The sequence below is a fragment of the Balaenoptera ricei genome, chromosome 1 (genome assembly GCF_028023285.1).
Source record: "Balaenoptera ricei isolate mBalRic1 chromosome 1, mBalRic1.hap2, whole genome shotgun sequence".
NCBI lineage: Eukaryota > Metazoa > Chordata > Mammalia > Artiodactyla > Balaenopteridae > Balaenoptera > Balaenoptera ricei.
Genome location: NC_082639.1, coordinates 66,977,207 through 66,998,974, shown reverse-complemented (window position 1 = coordinate 66,998,974; position 21,768 = coordinate 66,977,207). Strand labels below are relative to the sequence as shown.

The 21,768-nt window shown below is 37.5% G+C and overlaps 1 protein-coding gene across 7 annotated transcripts in view; it reads right to left on the bottom strand.

Annotated features, from left to right (window-relative positions):
• ST6GALNAC5 (ST6 N-acetylgalactosaminide alpha-2,6-sialyltransferase 5) overlaps positions 1-21,768 on the bottom strand; it is a 215,224-nt gene that overhangs the window by 161,243 nt on the left and 32,213 nt on the right. For 5 of the 7 annotated variants that reach the window (XR_009503643.1, XR_009503648.1, XM_059924639.1 and 2 more), the window contains exon 3: positions 4,800-4,886. The exons of 1 other annotated variant lie outside the window; for it this stretch is intronic. Coding sequence is in view for 3 of the 6 variants with exons in the window: in XM_059924639.1 (XP_059780622.1) it covers positions 4,800-4,886 (87 nt within the window). In the remaining 3 variants the exon portion in view is untranslated. Of the gene's footprint in view, positions 1-4,799; positions 4,887-17,559; positions 17,590-21,768 lie in introns of those variants that run through there. One more of the 7 variants, XM_059924665.1, reaches the window with a different exon arrangement.

The window sequence follows — 21,768 nt, the reverse complement described above, 5'->3', positions numbered from 1 at the left end:
TGTCCTTTTTTCTACACGCTGTCTCCAAGCGTACATCTCATTTTCAAGGATTTACAGTCTTTTGTCCAATTTGTTTTCCTTTTTGAAAAGTATATTCATAAGACAAATTATGCAACTGATACATTTGAACTCTCCATAAATTGTCCTGTAGTGTATTTTATTTGCATCTCAATTTCTCACTTTGTTTTCTATTTCAGACAAATATCCTTAATATAAAAATTGGATAGGTTGCCTCATTGCTTTCTTTTGCAAAGATTTTACTAGATCTGAAACTGTGTCTTGCCAGCCTATGACTGAAAAATTAGCATTCTGATATACCAGAATTCTTCACAAAGAAGCTTAGATTTATCCTTTAGTCTAGCTTATTCATAATTTCTATATGTTCCAGGTACTAATTCACAGTATATTTTATGTAATATTTCACAACAACCCTGCAAGGTGATCTTTTACACCAATTGAATTCTCACTTTACACATGAAGACACTGAGGCTTTGAGAGCTTAAGTACAGAGATAAGTGTCAGAGACAGAAAGTAGTTGAGCCTAGATTTGATTTCAGGCCTACCTTAAGCATTTACACATTTACTGACTGCTGACACTGCATAGATATGAAGTTGTGAGGATACAAAGATGAATCTGACATGGTCACTGCCCTTGAGGCACTTCATGTCTTACAGGTGAAAGAGACACAAATACCAATAATTTCATATAAAATGGAAAGTGCTGACAAAGAGGCCTGAAACAGGTTTCTTAAGGCATTATTAGATGTCTCATGCATTTTACCGTACAGTAACAAGGCTTTAATAAACACAGTAGTGATGACTGAAAATAGTGATAAATCAGATTCTTTAAGAAATGAAACTAATATGTAATTTCAGGAAATAAACTTTCAACTTCTTAGAGTATCAAAGACTTCTATAGGATTGTAAATTCACTGATTCAGAGATTAATGGAGTGATTTAGTCATTCAATCATTAAGAAATGATCATTAAGTAGCTCCTCTGGGCCAGGTACTGCCACAGGCTTTGAGGATGCAAGGATGCACAAGGAAGACAAGCACGCTGCTGTGACGGAGCTTACAGACGTTCAAAACAACCCAACAGAGTGTGTTCAGTGTGAAGCGAAGAGAAGGGGAAGGGGTTATGGGCACACAGAAAAAGCTCTAACCCAAACTTTCTGGAGGGAGGGAGGTCTAAGCAGAGATTAAGAAGTAGCCAAGCAAAGAGGAGGCGTATGATCCCAGTGGTCTCGAGGCAATTTGTTGTGTAAACGTGTTGAGAAGAAAGCAAGCATGGCAAAAATCAGAACCTGAGAGATATTTAGTCTGCTTGGAGCCTTGGATGGGAAGGAAAATGGTGAGAGGTGAGTAATACGAAAAGAAATCTATTGCATTAAAATAGGGTTTTAGGTTAATCAGGCAGAGGGAAATAAACCCTTTCACAGGCTCTGCAGGCGGTCTTGCATGCTGATAGTAGCTCATGTGTTGCCATAATAGAAATGTAATGCACTAAATTAATGTTTTTAGTGTTCCTTCCTAATAAGATATATGAAAATAATAACAAAGTATAAAGGAGAAGACCAGGATGATCTTGGGACTACAACTAGGGTGAACCAAAGATATCCACTTAGCTGGAATCCACTAAGTGAAACAGTCAAAGCCTAAGCTCAAATATCTGTCTTGATGGTCCCAATTATGAGATCCCGCTCCCCAAGCTTAATAAGGAGCAAAACCTCATGTAAATGAAGCACACAGCAACCAAGACTAGGGTCACGTGGAGCGGAAGGGGAGAGTTGGAAGACTTTGAGTCCAGGACAAAAAATGAGATCATGAGCGAAGCACTTGGGTGGCAAATGAAAGGGGCTGCCCAGAGCCTGGCGAGGTAAGAAATTGCAGCGAAGGGCTTTCTCTCACCTGTGTAGTTGCAGCTAGTGAAAATCAATGAAGTGTCTTGTCACCATCATCCCTCAGAAAGACCTCATCTTGGACTTAGTGGCTTTTATGAGTTTGCTTGGGTTATTAGCCAATCTGACAGCCTGCTGCCTCAGTTGCTCTTTCTGTCCCTTGCTGCCACCAAAGATAGCTGGACATACTCAGAGACAATAGGAACTCACAGAGGCTAGAGTAGTAAGCAGGGTCAAGATCATAACTGAATCCTAAAAGCCATGTTAAGGGTTTTATCCTAAGAATAGAAACCCAACAAGTGGGTAGAGAAATGACCTGAGAGTTGAGTTTTAGAAAGATTGCTCTGGTGGTAATGGATTAAATGAGGCAAAAGGATGGATGGACCCAGGAAGCCTAGTTAGAATAATGCTAAGGGAGCCAGTGGAGGAATGATGGTGGTCTCTTCTAGATGGGCAAGAGTGGGGATGCAGAAAGTGGTGGCTTCAGGAGGCTTAGGAGAGGCGATTGATTGGTATGTGTAGCATTTGAGATGGCAGAACCCAAGGATGATACCTAAACACACGATTTTGAAAACTGGTTTAACAATGATTAATAGAAAGTAGAAATAGGAAACAGTAGTAAGGGCTCAATTAGGGGGCGCAGGAGAAAGCTGAGATGATGAGTTTTCTTTTGAACCTGTTGAATTAGCATACCTTTGGAGCATTCAAGGGAATGTGTGCGGTAAGTAGTTGGATATGCAGATTTACAGCTTAGGAGAAAGACCTGGGGTTGAGATACAGAGGGACGTCTTGCATTAATCATGCTGACTTCTAAGCAAAAAGAGACAAGTTCAAGTTCTAAACACATTCACCTTACTACTTAAGAGAACTTTCTGTTTATACTGCATCTTATCAATCAGAAGTGTCTTCATAAAATTCTTGTCATTCCTGTACTCAACAATCAAAAAATTATGGGAGAAGTACTATATTTAATGTTAATATTCCTCTAAAATTCAACACGTTAAGTGACATTAATTCTCTTTTCCCATCTTGTACAGATTTTCAAGAATAATTATGTGTTCAGGAAGTTCAAAAGTTCAGATAATATTTTAACTGCTTTTCTCAATTTAAATTCTTACTTCACCTTTTGTAACAGTCATGAATGATTCTACCACTTTATTTCCCCCATGGAGGAAATGATTCCTGAGAAGTGCTGCCAACAAAAACCAGTGTGAGAAACCATAATGAGAGTGGCTTTATTCTGGAAGCTCTTGGAAAGCCCACTTTGGTTAGGGGGTGTGTCACTTTCCTTGTCATATTCTCCATCTCAAAAGGGCTTTTAACTTGGCTATATTACTGCCCAGTAGAGAGGAATTTGGGCAGGCAATTTTTTTTTACATTAGCATGGAATTTTTTGTTGCTAGATAATAGCTTAAGTATCATCTGCTGCAATTCGGTTAAGAAAAAGACAAAGAAAGGACTCATTATGGCTTTTCCTCCCCCAAAATGATGAATACATTTAAGACAAAAGCATTTTGCTTCCTTTGAAGCAGTCAGGTCATGTTAACTTTCTGTATGCTTAAAAGAATAAGATAGTTCTACAAAAACACTACAGAAGTCACCTCTCTCCATCTTAACACCAGCTAAAATTCACTCTGCTCCAAGGAAAGACTGCAGCAAATGAAAGAGATGAATGTACCACTCACCTCCCCCAAAGCTTCACGTATACATCAAACAAGCCAGAACATGCCCGAGTACATTTATTGGGAAGATTTTCTTGGTAATCCATACATAAACCCCGATTTGCAAAAGGCTGACTTAAGAAACTGAGGTTTTATTCTATGAAAATAACTTTTCAATACAAAATTTCTGTCTTTATAATTGGAAGGATTGTTTTATTCATTATCAAAGCACAGAATTTTTAGTTTTTCATAGAACTCAAAAAGAAAGATCCCTTTCTCCAATCACAGTTTGAAGAACAGTACCCTGAGAGCTAGCAATTACATTTCTTAAGGAAAGAATGAGCATGGTTTCTGATTTGGACATAAGCACACCATAGAGAAATATACTGTTTCCTACTCCATTTGTGCTCCCGTCTACGCCTTCTATCTCTATGCAAATCAGGTAGAGAGGATGTCCGAGCAGCCTGACCAATGTGGCAGGAGATGACCACCGCCACTGTTCACCTGACTTTAGGCAGAACTGCTAGACAGTCTGGTTCCAAGACAGCACAAATGAAATGGCCAAGCTGAAAGGGGTCTATTCTTTCTATGCTCAGGAAGTGCCCTGTAACTCTGATTCCTGTAAGTGATGACCCCTCCACTCCAGCCTTGGCAGAAAATCTCTACCACTACATGAGAGATAAACAGGATTTGCTGCCGAACTCCACAGAAAATAAACAACACTCTACTTTTTACTTCACTTTTAACAAAGTTTAGCATATAGCCAGAAAGATGCATAAATAAGTGGACAGCTCAATGAATTTTCTCAAAGTAAACACACTCATGTAAACAGCACCAAGATCAAGAAATGGAACATTATCAACCCCCCAGAAGCCCCTTCTCTGCTCCCACTCACAGCCCCTCCCCCAAGGATAAACACTAATCTGTCTTCTACAACATAGATTTGTTTAGCCTATCACTAAACTTTATTTAAATGGAATCATATAGTTTGTATCTTCCTAAATGGCTCTCTTGATTCAACATTGTTTGTGAGATTCATTTATACTGTATGCATTTGTAGTTTATCCATTCTTGTTGTCATATCGTATTCCATTTTAAATACATCCCAATTCAAATATTGATGGGAGAGGAAGCTGATAGGATCAAGAAAACACAGGGAAGTTTCAGAAGTGGGGAGTGTGCTGCGGCACCTCTTTTAATGCTCGCTCGCTCGCTATCACTCTTCCCTTAGTACTTACGGTCTTGCAGCCTCGGTGCACTGTAACAAAGGTTGAAAAGCGAAGATAATTCCTGCCGTGGAGCGACGGTAGCCGGGCCTCGACCTTCTAAAACGGAACGGAGAAGCCTAATGAGCGTGTAGTGATGACGCAACACGCAGCCTAGGCTTTCCTCTTCCCCAGCGACGTGTGAGTGGAAAATGTCTAGGCGCGCGCTGTTGTCATGGTAGCCAATACCCGCCTCTTTGCCCTGGGAGCTTGCTTGAGGCCTGTTTCTTCAGGCCTTCAGACTTGGGTCTTGGACTGGAACCACACCACGGGCTTTCCTGGACTTCCAGCTTGCAGAGAGACTTCTCAGCCTCCAAAATCGAGCCCCTTGCAAATGAAAGTCTAAAGAGCTCTACAGTGATTTATGAAGAAACTCAAAGACACAATTTATAGGAAGAAAATTTCTGAGCCGTGTGGATGAAAGGCTCTTGGTGCTCCAGCCAGGCATGAGGGCTGTGCCTCTGAGGTGGGAGACCCAACTTCAGGACACTGGTCCACAAGAGACCTCCCAGCTCCACGTAATACCAAATGATGAAAATCTCCCAGAGATCTCCATCTCAACTTCAAGACCCAGCTTCACCCAATGACCAGCAAGCTACAGTGCTAGACACCCTATGCCAAACAACTACCAAGACAGGAATACAAACCCAGCCATTAGCAGAGAGGGTGCCGAAAATCATAATAAGGCCACAGACACCCCAAAACACACCACCAGATGCAGACCTGCCCACCAGAAAGACAAGATCCAGCATCATCCACTAGAACACAGGCACTAGTCCCCTCCACCAGGAAGCCTACACAACCCACTGAACCAACCTTAGCCACTGGGGACAGACATCAAAAACAACAGGAACTATGAACCTGCAGCCTGCAAAAAGGAGACCCCCAAACACAGTAAGATAAGCAAAATGAGAAGACAGAAAAACACACAGCAGATGAAGGAGCAAGGTAAAAACACACCAGACCTAACAAATGAAGAGGAAGTAGGCAGTCTACCTGAAAAAGAATTCAGAGTAATGATAGTAAAGATGATCCAAAATCTTGGAAATAGAATAGACAAAATGCAAGAAACATTTAACAAGGACCTAGAAGAACTAGAGAGGAACCAAGCAATGATGAAAAACACAATAAATGAAATTAAAAATACTCTAGAAGGGAGCAATAGCAGAATAACTGAGGCAGAAAAACGGATAAGTGACCTGGAAGATAAAATGGTGGCAATAACTACTGCAGAGCAGAATAAAGAAAAAAGAATGAAAAGAACTGCGGACAGTCTCAGAGACCTCTGGGACAACATTAAATGCACCAACATTCGAATTATAGGGGTCCCAGAAGAAGAAGAGAAAAAGAAAGGGACTGAGAAAATATTTGAAGAGATTATAGTTGAAAACTTCCCTAATATGGGAAAGGAAATAGTTAATCAAGTCCTGGAAGCACAGAGAGTCCCATACAGGATAAATCCAAGGAGAAACATGCAAAGACACATATTAATCAAACTATCAAAAATTAAATATAAAGAAAACATATTAAAAGCAGCAAGGGAAAAACAACAAATAACACACAAGGGAATCCCCATACGGTTAACAGAGGATCTTTCAGCAGAAACTCTGCAAACCAGAAGGGAGTGGCAGAACATATTTAAAGTGATGAAGGAGAAAAACCTACAACCAAGATTACTCTACCCAGCAAGGATCTCATTCAGATTTGATGGAGAAATTAAAACCTTTACAGACAAGCAAAAGCTGAGAGAGTTCAGCACCACCAAACCAGCTTTACAACAAATGCTAAAGGAACTTCTCTAGGCAAGAAACACAAGAGAAGGAAAACACCTACAATAACAAACCCAAAACATTTAAGAAAATGGGAATAGGAACATACATATTGATAATTGCCTTAAATGTAAATGGACTAAATGCTCCCACCAAAAGACACAGACTGGCTGAATGGATACAAAAACAAGACTCATATATATGCTGTCTACAAGAGACCCACTTCAGACCTAGGGACACATACAGACTGAAAGTGAGGGGCTGGAAAAAGATATTCCATGCAAATGGAAATCAAAAGAAAGCTGGAGTAGCAATTCTCATATCAGACAAAATAGACTTTAAAATAAAGACTATCACAAGACACAAAGAAGGACACTACATAATGATCAAGGGACAGATTCAAGAAGAAGATATAACAATTGTAAATATTTATGCACCCAACATAGGAGCACCTCAATACGTAAGTCAAATACTAACAGCCATAAAAGGGGAAATCGACAGCAACACAATCATAGTAGGGGACTTTAACACCCCACTTTCACCAATAGACAGATCATCCAAAATGAAAATAAATAAGGAAACACAAGCTTTAAATGATATATTAAACAAGATGGACTTAATTGATATTTATAGGACATTCTACCCAAAAACAACAGAATACACATTTTTCTCAAGTGCGCATGGAACATTCTCCAGGATAGATCATATCTTGGGTCACAAATCAAGCCTTGGTAAATTTAAGAAAATTGAAATCGTATCAAGTATCTTTTCTGACCACAATGCTATGAGACTAGATATCAATTACAGGAAAAGATGTGTAAAAAATACAAACACATGGAGGCTACACAATACACTACTTAATAACGAAGTGATCACTGAAGAAATCAAAGGGGAAATCAAAAAATACCTAGAAACAAATGACAATGGAGACATGACGACCCAAAACCTATGGGATGCAGCAAAAGCAGTTCTAAGGGGGAAGTTTATAGCAATACACGCCTACCTCAAGAAACAGGAGACATCTCGAATAAACAACCTAACCTTGCACATAAAGCAATTAGAGAAAGAAGAACAAAAAAACCCCAAAGCCAGCAGAAGGAAAGAAATCATAAAGACCAGATCAGAAATAAATGAAAAAGAAATGAAACAATAGCAAAGATCAATAAAACTAAAAGCTGGTTCTTTGAGAAGATAAACAAAATTGATAAACCATTAGCCAGACTCATCAAGAGAAAAAGGGAGAAGACTCAAATCAATAGAATTAGAAATGAAAAAGGAGAAATAACAACTGACACTGCAGAAATACAAATGATCATGAGAGATTACTACAAGCAACTCTATGCCAATAAAATGAACAACCTGGAAGAAATGGACAAATTCTTAGAAATGCACAACATGCCGAGACTGAACCAGGAAAAAATATGAACAGACCAATCACAAGCACTGAAATTGAAACTATGATTAAAAATCTTCCAACAAACAAAAGCCCAGGACCAGATGGCTTCACAGGCGAATTCTATCAAACATTTAGAGAAGAGCTAACACCTATCCTTCTCAAACTCTTCCAAAATATTGCAGAGGGAGGAACACTCCCCAACTCATTCTACGAGGCCACCATCACCCTGATACCAAAACCAGACAAAGATGTCACAAAGAAAGAAAACTACAGGCCAATATCACTGATGAACATAGATGCAAAAATCCTCAACAAAATACAAGCAAACAGAATGCAACAGCACATTTAAAGGATCATACACCATGATCAACTGGGGTTTATTCCAGGAATGCAAGGATTCTTCAATATATGCAAATCAATCAACGTGATACACCATATTAACAAATTGAAGGAGAAAAACCATATCATCATCTCAATAGATGCAGAGAAAGCTTTCGACAAAATTCAACACCCATTTATGATAAAAGCCCTGCAGAAAGTAGGCACAGAGGGAACTTTCCTCAACATAATAAAGGCCATATATGACAAACCCACAGCCTACATTGTCCTCAATGGTGAAAAACAGAAACCATTTCCACTAAGATCAGGAACAAGACAAGGTTGCCCACTCTCACCACTATTATTCAACATAGTTTTGGAAGTGTTAGCCACAGCAATCAGAGAAGACAAAGAAATAAAAGGAATCCAAATTGGAAAAGAAGAAGTAAAGCTGTCACTGCTTTGCAGATGACCTGATACTATACATAGAGAATCCTAAAGATGCTACCAGAAAACTACTAGAGCTAATCAATGAATTTGGTAAAGTAGCAGGATACAAAATTAATGCACAGAAATCTCTTGCATCCCTATACACTAATGATGAAAAATCTGAAAGTGAAATTAAGAAAACACTCCCATTTACCACTGCAACAAAAAGAATAAAATATCTAGGAATAAACCTACCTAAGGAGACAAAAGACCTGTATGCAGAAAATTATAAGACACTGATGAAAGAAATTAAAGATGATACAAATAGATGGAGAGATATACCATGTTCTTGGATTGGAAGAATCAACATTGTGAAAATGACTCTACTACCCAAAGCAATCTACAGATTCAATGCAATCCCTATCAAACTACCACTGGCATTTTACACAGAACTAGGACAAAAAATTTCACAATTTGTATGGAAACACAAAAGACCCCGAATAACAAAAGCAATCTTGAGAACAAAAAATGGAGCTGGAGGAATCAGGCTCCCTGACTTCAGACTATACTACAAAGCTACAGTAATCAAGACAGTATGGTACTGGCACAAAAACAGAAACATAGATCAATGGAACAGGATAGAAAGCCCAGAGATAAACCCATGCACATATGGTCACCTTATCTTTGATAATGGAGGCAAGCATATACAGTGGAGAAAAGACAGCCTCTTCAATAAGTGGTGCTGGGAAAATTGGACAGGTACATGTAAAAGTATGAAATTAGAACACTCCCTGACACCATGCACAAAAATAAACTCCAAATGGATTAAAGACCTAAGTGTAAGGCCAGACACTATCAAACTCTTAGAGGAAAACATAGGCAGAACACTCTATGACATACATCACAGCAAGATTCTTTTTGACCCAGCTCCCAGAGAAATGGAAATAAGAACACAAATAAACAAATGGGACCTAATGAAACTTAAAAGCTTTTGCACAGCAAAGGAAACCATAAACAAGACCAAAAGACAACCCTTAGAATGGGAGAAAATATTTGCAAATGAAGCAACTGACAAAGGATTAATCTCCAAGATTTACAAGCAGCTCATGCAGCTCAATAACAAAAAAACGAACAACCCAATCCAAAAATGGGCAGAAGACCTAAATAGACATTTCTCCAAAGAAGATATACAGATGGCCTACAGGCACATGAAAGAATGCTCAACATCATTAATCATTAGAGAAATGCAAATCAAAACTACAATGAGATATCATCTCACACCGGTCAGAATGGCCATCATCAAAAAATCTAGAAACAATAAATGCTGGAGAGGGTGTGGAGGAAAGGGAACACTCTTGCACTGTTGGTGGGAATGTAAATTGATACAGCCACTATGGAGAACAGTATGGAGGTTCCTTAAAAAACTACAAATAGAACTACCATACGACCCAGCAATCCCACTACTGGGCATATACCCTGAGAAAACCATAGGTCAAAAAGTGTCATGTACCACAATGTTCATTGCAGCTCTATTTACAATAGCCAGGACATGGAAGCAACCTAAATGTCCATCGACAGATGAATGGATAAAGAAGATGTGGCACATATATACAATGGAATATTACTCAGCCGTAAAAAGAAATGAAATGGAGGTATTTGTAATGAGGTGGATGGAGTTAGAGTCTGTCATACAGAGTGAAGTAAGTCAGAAAGAGAAAAACAAATACAGTATGCTAACACATATATACGGAATCTAAGGAAAAAAAAAAAAAAAAAAAAAGGCCATGAAGAACCTAGTGGCAAGACGGGAATAAAGACACAGACCTACTAGAGAATGGACTTGAGGATAGGGGGAGGGGGTGGGGTGAGATGTGACAGGGTAAGAGAGTGTCATGGACATATATACACTACCAAATGTAAAATAGATAGCTAGTGGGAAGCAGCCGCATAGCCCAGGGAGATCAGCTCGGTGCTTAGTGACCACCTAGAGGGGTGGGATGGGGAGGGTGGGAGGGAGGGAGATGCAAGAGGGAAGAGAAATGGGAACATATTGTATATGTATAACTGATTCACTTTGTTATAAAGCAGAAGCTAACACACTATTGTAAGGCAATTATACTTCAATAAAGATGTTTAAAAAAAAAAAAAAAAAAAAAAAGAGAAAAAAAAAAAAAAAAAAAAAAAAAAAAAAAAAAAAAAAAAAAAAAAAAAAAAAAAAAAAAAAAAAGACAGTATGGTACTGGCACAAAAACAGAAACATAGATCAATGGAACAGGATAGAAAGCCCAGAGATAAACCCATGCACATATGGTCACCTTATCTTTGATAATGGAGGCAAGCATATACAGTGGAGAAAAGATAGCCTCTTCAATAAGTGGTGCTGGGAAAACTGGACAGGTACATGTAAAAGTATGAAATTAGAACACTCCCTAACAGCATACACAAAAGTAAACTCAAAATGGATTAAAGACCTAAATGTAAGGCCAGACACTATCAAACTCTTAGAGGAAAACATAGGCAGAACACTCTATGACATACATCACAGCAAGATCCTTTTTGACCCAGCTCCTAGAGAAATGGAAATAAAACCAAAAACAAACAAATGGGACCTAATGCAACTTAAAAGCTTTTGCATAGCAAAGGAAACCATAAACAAGACCAAAAGACAACCCTTAGAATGGGAGAAAATATTTGCAAAGGAAGCAACTGACAAAGGATTAATCTCCAAGATTTACAAGCAGCTCATGCAGCTCAATAACAAAAAAACAAACAACCCAATCCAAAAATGGGCAGAAGACCTAAATAGACATTTCTCCAAAGAAGATATACAGATTGCCAACAAACACATGAAAGAATGCTCAACATCATTAATCATTAGAGAAATGCAAATCAAAACTACAACAAGATATCATCTCACATCGGTCAGAATGGCTATCATCAAAAAATCTAGAAACAATAAATGCCGGAGAGGGTGTGGAGAAAAGGGAACACTCTTGCACTGTTGGTGGGAATGTAAATTGATACAGCCACTTTGGAGAACAGTATGGAGGTTCCTTAAAAAACTAAAAATAGAACTACCATACGACCCAGCAATCCCACTACTGGGCATATACCCTGAGAAAACCATCATTCAAAAAGAGTCATGTACCAAAATGTTCATTGCAGCTCTATTTACAATAGCCAGGACATGGAAGCAACCTAAATGTCCATCATCGGATGAATGGATAAAGAAGATGTGGCACATATATACAATGGAATATTACTCAGCCATAAAAAGAAACGAAATTGAGTTATTTGTAGTGAGGTGGATGGACCTAGAGACTGTCATACATAGTGAAGTAAGTCAGAAAGAGAAAAACAAATACAGTATGCTAACACATATATATGGAATCTAAGGGGGAAAAAATGGTCATGAAGAACCTAGTGGCAAGACGGGAATAAGACACAGACCTACTAGAGAATGGACTTGAGGATATGGGGAGGGGGCAGGGTAAGATGTGACAAAGTGAGAGAGTGGCATGGACATATATACACTACCAAACGTAAAATAGATAGCTCTTTGGAAGCAGCCGCATAGCACAGGGAGATCAGCTCAGTGCTTTGTGACCACCTAGAGGGGTGGGATAGGGAGGGTGGGAGGGAGGGAGATGCAAGAGGGAAGAGATATGGGAACATATGTATATGTATAACTGATTCACTTTGTTATAAAGCAGAAACTAACACAACATTGTAAAGCAATTATACTCCAATAAAGATGTTAAAAAAATATTGATGGATATTGGGATTATTATTAATAGTATTACATGAACATTATTGTACGTGTCTTTTACTGAATGTGTTGGTGCCAGTCATGAGACCTAATAACTGGGAAGTGCAATCCCTTCCCTTTCCTCTTCCAACCAAAGATTCTAATAGAACCCTCACTTTGTAAAGACCAGATCTCTTAATGACGTCAAGGACATGTGTAATAAACTTTTTCACTTTTTACCATCTGGCATTTATTCATCCTTCTTCCAGGAAAACTACCCTTTGCCTATTTAGGACCCATGTATTCAGGTAGGGCTCCTCCCAGAATAAGCAAGGAGCCTTTGGACTAAGCCAATGAGAGCATCCCATTCCTGTTTTGTTTCACATTTATAACAGCAATTATATTGAGATATAATTCACACACCATACAATTCACCAGCGTGAAGTGCACCCTTCAGTGGCTATCAGTACAGGCAGACCTCGTTTTATTGTGGTTCACTTTACTGTGCTTCACAGACACTGCATTTTTTACAAACTGAAGGTTGTGGCGAACCTGTGTGGAGCAAGTCTATCGGCACCATTTTCCAACAGCATTAGCTCACTTTGTGTCTCTGTGTTACATTTTGGTAATCCTCCCAATATTTCAAACCCTCCACCAGCAAAAAGATTATGACTCACTGACGGCTTGGATGATGGTTAGAATTTTTTAGCAATAAAGTATTTTTTAAATTAACATATGTACATTTTTTTGACACAATGCTATTGTACAGTATAGTGTAAACATAACTTTTATATGCACTGAAAAACTGAAAAATTTGTGTGACTCCTTTTATTTCAATATTTGCTCTATTGAGGTAGGCTGGAACTGAACCTGTAGTATCTCCAAGGTATGCCTGTATATTCAGAGTATGTGAAACCATCACCACAATCACTTTTTGAACATTTTCATCACCTCAAAAAGAAATCCCATACCCTTTAGCTCTCACCCTCCTATCTACCAACTCCCCACCCCTCCATCCCCACCCCAGCTCTAAGAAATCACGAATCTACTTTCTGTTTCTACGGATTTGCCTATGTGGACATTTCACAGAAACAGAATTACATAATATGTGGTTTTTTGTGACTGGCTTCTATAAGTTAGCATGATGGTTTCAGGGTTCATCCATATTGTAGCAGGTATCAGTACTTCATTCAATGGCTGAATAATATTCAATTGTACAGATATGCCACAAGTTGTTTATTCATTGATCAGTTGACAGACATTTAGGTTGTTTCCACATTTTGTCTGTCATAAATAATACTGCTATTGATCATATAATAATACTGATCAATACATTGATCACAAATAAACATTTGTGATCAATGTTTTTGTAGCTGAATATTTTCATTTATATTGATATATACCTAGGAATACAATTGCTGGGACATGTGGTAATTCTATGTGTAACCATTTGAGAAATTGCCAGACTGTTTTCCAAAGTAGTAGCACCATTTTACATACCTGTCAGCAGTGTATGACAGCGGTCCCCAACGTTTTTGGCACCAGGGACCAGTTTCGTGGAAGACAATTTTTCCACAGATGGGGGGGGGAAGGGGAATGGTTCAGGTGGTAATGCAAACGATGGGGAGTGATGGGGAGCAGCAGATGAAGCTTCGTTTGCCCACTGCTCACCTCCTGCTATGAAGCCTGGTTCCTAACAGGCCACGGACCGGTACTGGTACCTGGGGTTTGGGGACCCCTGGAGTATAAGGGTTCCAATTTCTTCACATCCTTGCCAACACTTATGATCATCTGTCTTTTTTAAAACAGCTATCCTAGATGTGTATGAGATACATCCTAGGGGGTTATCTTGTGGTTTTGATTTACATTTCTCTGATGACATATGATGTTGGGAATCTTTTCATGTCCTTATGGTCTATTTATATATGTTTTTTGCAGACATGTCTCTTCAGATCCTTTGCCCATTTAAAAATTGGGTATCTGTCTTTTTGTCACTGAGTTGTGATAGTTCTTTATATATTCTGGATACAAGTCTCTAATCAGATATACAAGTTGTAAATCTTTTCTCCAATGCTGTGGTGTCTTTTTACTCTCTTGATAGTATCCTTTGAAGCATAGAATATTTTAATTTTGATGAAGACCAATTTATTTATTTTTTTTTGTTGCTCATGTTTTTGGTGTCATACCTAAGAATCCACTGCCAAATCTAAGGTCATGCAGATTTACTCCGAAATTTTCTTCTAATCTCTTAGAGTTTTCTTCTAAGAAATTAGCATTTACATATATCTTACATTTAGGTCTTTGATCCATTTTGAGTTAATTTTTCAATAAGTATGAGGAAAGGGTCCAATTTCATTCTTTTACATGCAATTATCCAGCCATCTCAACATTATTTGTTGAAAAGACTATTCTTTATCCAATGATCTTGACACCTTTGTTAAAATCAGTTGACCATAGACACATGGGTTTAATTTTGCACTCTCAGTTCTGTTCCATTGACCTATATGGCTATCCTTATGCCAGTAACACACTGTCTTGATGACTCTCACTTTATAATAAGTTTTGAAATAGGAAAGTTTTGAAATTTGAAAGCCTCCAACTTTGTTCTCGTTTTTCAAGATTGTTTTGGCTACTCTGGGTCACCTGCAATCCCATATTAATTTTAAAATCAGCTCATCGATTTGTACCAAGAAGCCAGCTGGGATTCCAGTAGAGATTGCACTGAATCTGAACAACAACTTGGAGAGTACTGTCAACTTAACAATATTAAGACATATGATCCATGAACATGGGATGTTTTCCATTTATCTAGATTTTCTTTAATTTTTTTCAACAATGTTTTTTAGTTTTCAGAGCATAAGTTTTGCATTTTTTGTTAAATTTATTCCTAAATATTTAGTTCTTTTTAATGCAATTGTAAATGGAATTATTTCCTTCATTTCATTTTTCTGATTGTGTAATAGAGAACAAATCTGACTCCATATTGGATCTGTTTCTTTTATTTAACCTTTGTATTCTATTGGTTTTTTTACAAGTTAATCACTAAAAGGATGTTGTCTATAAGCTTAAATTATATATACTGACCCATCTCTGGAAACCCTGCCTCCCAGGTAATGAGCATTAAGCTAAAATACCTTTGTTTAGCTCACAGGAAACATCCTGACCAGGCCCACCCATGATTGACTACAAGAAGGAAGAAATTAACTCATTCCCTCCAGAGGATGACCAGGACCAGGAAATGTCTGAGTTTACTTTCTCCCCTTTTAGTATAAAAGAAGCCTGAATTCTAACTCAGGGAACATGGTTCTCTGGGACACTCTTCCACCATCTTCTCGGTCTGCTGGCTTTCCGAACAAAGTCACTATTCTTTGTCCCAACAACTCATCTCTTGATTTATTGGCCTGTCCTGCAGTGAGCAGTATAAGCCTGGACTCGGTAACAACTGTTCATTGTAATTGTATAGAAATACAATTGATTTTTGCATATTGATCTTGTATCCTGCAACTTTGCTGAACTTGTTTATTAGTTCTAACAGTTTTTAGTATAGTCCTTAGGACTTTTATAAAAGATCATATGTCTTTTTTTAAAAAAATCTCTTAGAGAAACATAATCATAACAAAGAGGGAACTAGTTAATCTCAATGTATTATTTTCTAACAATTTTCTGGAGATGAGAAGATAACATCCTCTGATCCTAAAGGATACTCTGCAAAGGAATTCAGGGGAGAAAAAATGCATCCTGTTTTCTCAGTTGACTGTACAATTAGGTTGGAAAATAATCATGTGTAACATTTTGCAGTTAGAAATAGATTATTCCATTTTATATGGCCACCTAGTGAACATAATGAGGAGAATTAAAAATCAGCTTTATAATAAAGTGAAAAAGCAAAATTCAAATTGATAAAGACACTCTGGAAATTCTCTAAAAGAATACATAAGATTCTATTTGCTATACTAGGCAAAAGATCAGGAAAATGTTACCCAGTTCAGAAGACCAATGCAATGGAGCTTCTCTGAAAATAACAAATCCATTTATAGCCAGCACAAAACATTTCTCATTCAATAGGTCTTATATTCCCAAAGTGTCTTGTTCTCTTGTTTCTTGTTATTTCTCAGCAGTTTCTGAATGTACCATAATTTATCCTCATGTTTCCCAGATACAGTGTTTGATGACTTGCAATAAAAGCGCTAAAATGATACCATGTTAGACTATTAGATCATATATCACCACAGCCTGGGCCAAACTGCTCCACATGAAAACATAAGTTTTAAACATACTCACAATGAAGAACACTGCCCTACTGTAAAAAGAAAAACCCAACCCTGGGCTGTGGTGCTCTCAGTGCTGCCCCCTCGTGGCAGATGCAGTGAGAGGACACAGGGAGGTATTAGCTGGAGCACCCAGGCTCCTTTCAACCCTAGTTGGGAAAGGTCCTGAAAGGCTGACCAGTATGCTGTGATATAGAGTAAGACCTTATATTCTACCAAAAAGATATTGAGGGCTAAGAAAGTAAGATGTATCCCATGAATAAACAGTTCTTAATGTCCTTGAAGTATTTTGTGGCCCTGTCGTTGATGTGTATAAATATACCAATCATTTATTTTCATCAGAAGAGGATGTTGGAATTAATGTACCATGAACACTTCTTGCAACTATTCCATTTTCTCAACCTCTATGATCTAAAGGAAAACATTTTCTCATTCGAGACTACTGAGGAGTTTTATAAAATATTTGAGAATTACACTGACATCTAATGAGGCTAATAATGTGCTGACTGTAAACATCATGTTATTTCCTAAAACACCGATGTTCTGAGCAAATATTAATCCGTAGGTCTGTTCCCAATTCATTATCTGAATTAATTATATATTCAGATAATTCTCAGCAAACCAGTGTTATTAAACTATGGAAAATATTCATTAGCAATAAATGTATCTAATGTGATTTTTTTAATCACTAAGGGAATAAGAAACATATTTAAGAAAAATCATTCCTATTTGCAAAATGTAAAAATGAAATATTTGAAATGATAATTAATTTTATCAGTTTGTTCACTGTTGAAATTAGACTGACCACTTTCTTGCTTTCATTTTCTTCGTTGTTAGAATGTTCAACCGCTTTGACCAGGAATCAGGGGATTTACTAAAATCCTAGAAAAAAGAAAAACCCATTTATAATTGGCTCCTCCTTTGTGACCACCTAGAGGGGTGGGATAGGGAAGGTGGGAGGGAGACGCAAGAGGGAGGAGATATGGGGATGTATGTATATGTATAGCTGATTAACGATGTTATAAAGTAGAAACTAACAGACCATTGTAAAGCAAATATACTCCAATAAAGATGTTAAAAAAAAATCCTCTCTTGCAAAACTGTGTTCTAATTCTGGGCTAACTAACACCAAATGTTTCTTTGAGAAATGACTATTTCTACAATATTGTGACCTACAATTTTTAATAATTATAGTTAGGAATGAATATAAGATACTGAGTATACCTATGATTGTGGTGAAAACACCGAAGCATAATCACATAATTTCGCATCTCAAACAAATTTCAATATTTATCCCACCCCAACTGACTTTCATTGCACATACCACCTGTAAAGTACTTGGTAGAATTTTATTATTTATTAAAGAATTTTTAGATGATGGAAATCTTTAAAATATTGAAATACAATTAACATAAAATTGTGTAAGTCTAAGATGCACAACACATTGATTTGATACACTTATATATTACACTATGATTATCACTGTCATATTTGACAGCACCTCTATCACCCCAAATAATTAACATTTCCTTTTGGTGCTGAGAACATTTAAGATCTAGTCTCTTAGCAACTTTGAAAGATACAATACATAATCATGATGCTGTGCATTAGAGCTCCAGAACTTATTCCTCTTCTAACTGCAAGTGTGTGCCCTTTGATCAACATCATCTCAACTACCCCATCTCATAGGCCCTGGCAACCACCATTCTATCCTCTGTTTCTATGAGTTCAGCTTTCTCAGATTCCACATAAAAGTGATATCATATAATATTTGTCTTTCTCTGTCTGGTTTATCTTACTTAGCATAATGCCCTCAAGATCCATCTATGTTGTTGCAAATGGTATTTCCTTCTTTCTTATGGCTGAATAATATTCATATTCATATATATATCACAACTTCTTTATCCATTCATCCATTTATGGACTCTTAAGTTGTTTCTGGATCTTGGCTATTGTGAATAATGCAGAAATGAACATGGGGGTGCACATTCTTTTCAGTATGTGGTTGTCATTTCCTTTGGATACATACCCTGAAGTGGGATTGCTGAATCTTTTGGTAATTCTATTTTTAACTTTTTGAGGAACCTCCATCCTGTTATGCATAGTGGCTGAATCAGTTTACATTCTCACCAACAGTGCACAAGGGTTCCCTTTTCTCTACATCCTTGGCAACACTGTTATTTCTTGTTTTTTTGATAATAGCCATTCTAACAGTTGCTAGGTGATATCTCATTCTGGTTTTCATTTGCATTTCCCTGATTATTAGTAATGTTGAGCATCTTTTCATGTACCTGTTGGCCATTTGGATGTCTCCTTTGGAAAAATGTCTATTCAGTTCCTCTGCCCATTTTTAAATTGGATTTTTTTTTGATGTTGAGTTGCATGAGTTATTTATATATTTTGGATATTAATTCTTTATCAAATATGGTTTGAAAATATTTCTCCCATTCTGTAGGTTGCTTTTTCATTTTGTGATTTTCTTTTGTAGTGCAGAAGCTTTTTAGTTTGATGTGGTCCCACTTGTTGATTTTTGATTTTGTTGTTTGTCCTTTTGGTGTCATATCCAAAAATTTGTTGCCAAGACCAACATCAAGGAGCTTTCCCCCTATGTTTTCTTCTAGGAGTTTTATGGTTTCAAGCCTTATGTTTAAGTCTTTAATCCATTTTGAGTTCATTTTTGTGAGCGGTGTAAGATAAGAATCCAATTTCATTTTTCTACATGGTGTTATCCAGTTTTCCCAAAGAGACTATTCTTTCCCCTTTGAGTATTTTTGACCCCTTGTCAGGTGTTAGTTGACTGTATATGTGGGGGTTTATTTCTGGGCTCTCTTCTGGTCCATTGGTCTATGTATCTATATTTATACCACTGTCATACTGTTTTGATTACTACAGCTTTGTAATAAAATTTGAAATCAGGAAGTGTGATGCTTCCAGTTTTGTTCTTTCAGGATTATGATGGCTATTCTGGGTCTTGTAGCTCCATACACGTTTTAGAGTTTTTCTATTTTTGTGAAAAATGCCATTGGAGTGAAACTTAAAAGCTTTTGCACAGCAAAGGAAACCATAAACAAGACCAAGAGACAACCCTCAGAATGGGAGAGAATATTTGCAGATGAAGCAACTGACAAAGGATTAATCTCCAAGATTTACAAGCAGCTCATGCAGCTCAATAACAAAAAAACAAACAACCCAATCCAAAAATGGGCAGAAGACCTAAATAGACATTTCTCCAAAGAAGATATACAGATTGCCAACAAACACATGAAAGAATGCTCAACATCATTAATCATTAGAGAAATGCAAATCAAAACTACAATGAGATATCATCTCACACCGGTCAGAATGGCCATCATCAAAAAATCTAGAAACAATAAATGCTGGAGAGGGTGTGGAGAAAAGGGAACACTCTTGCACTGTTGGTGGGAATGTAAACTGATACAGCCACTATGGAGAACAGTATGGAGGTTCCTTAAAAAACTAAAAATAGAACTACCATACGACCCAGCAATCCTACTACTGGGCATATACCCTGAGAAGACCATCATTCAAAAAGAGTCATGTACCAAAATGTTCATTGCAGCTCTATTTACAATAGCCAAGACATGGAAGCAACCTAAGTGTCCATCAACAGATGAATGGATAAAGAAGATGTGGCACATATATACAATGGAATATTACTCAGCCATAAAAAGAAACGAAATTGAGTTATTTGTAGTGAGGTGGATGGACCTAGAGACTGTCATACATAGTGAAGTAAGTCAGAAAGAGAAAAACAAATACCGTATGCTAACACATATATATGGAATCTAAGAGGGAAAAAAAAAGGTCATGAGGAACCTAGGGGCAAGACAGGAATAAAGACACAGACCTACTAGAGAATGGACCTGAGGATATGGGGAGGGGGAAGGGTAAGCTGTGGCAAAGTGAGAGAGTGGCATGGACATATATATACTACCAAACGTAAAATAGATAGCTAGTGGGAAGCAGCCGCATAGCACAGGGAGATCAGCTCAGTGCTTTGTGACCACCTAGAGGGGTGGGATAGGGAGGGTGGGAGCGAGGGAGACACAAGAGGGAAGACATATGGGAACATATGTATATGTTTAACTGATTCACTTTGTTACAAAGCAGAAACTAACACACCATTGTAAAGCAATTATACTCCAATAAAGATGTTAAAAATAAAATAAAGAATTCTATCCCAAAAAAAAAATGCCATTGAAGATTGCATTGAATCTATAAATGGCTTTGGTAATATGTACATTTTAACAATATTAATTTTTCTGATCCATGAACACAGGATATCTTTCCATTTGTTTATGTCTTCTTCAATTTACTTCATCAAACTCTTGTGCTTTTCATTGTATGGGTTTTTACTTCCTTGGTTAAGTTATTCTTAAGTATTTTATTGTTTTGGATACTATTTTGAATGAGATTGTTTTCTTTATTTCTTTTTCAGATATTTTGTTGTTAGTATATAGAAATACAACTGCTTTCCGTATGCTGATTTCACATCTTGCAACTTTACTGAATTTGTTGATTAGTTCCAACATTTTAAAGACTTTGCATTACCTATTGGAACATCACCATTTTTCTCATGAAGTTGCACTGCTGAGATAACATTGTGAAAGGTAAGGATTTTTTTCCTTTTGAGTATGGTCTCAATCACCAAATGACAAGTGACAATGAGGTGCGTATAAATTCCATACGGAAGGTCTATTGGGCACAGCTGGATGCAAAGATTCCTTGCTTAAAGTTCCCCCCTGCCTCTTCTGTGCTCCAAACTGCCATGTCACCTGATATGGTTAACTACACTTGGCTGATCTTTGTCATAATTCTGCACATGAAACTCCTTAGGATCTAGAACACTGCTGCCACAGGGGTGGTGGCCAGGCGGGGGGGTGTATACTCTGTCTTGTAACGGGCCCGTTCAGGTTAACAGAAGGTCAGTTACCAAGAGACCTCATACATGTAGCTCCAAAGTAGATTCAAAGCAAACCTCAAAAAGTTTTAT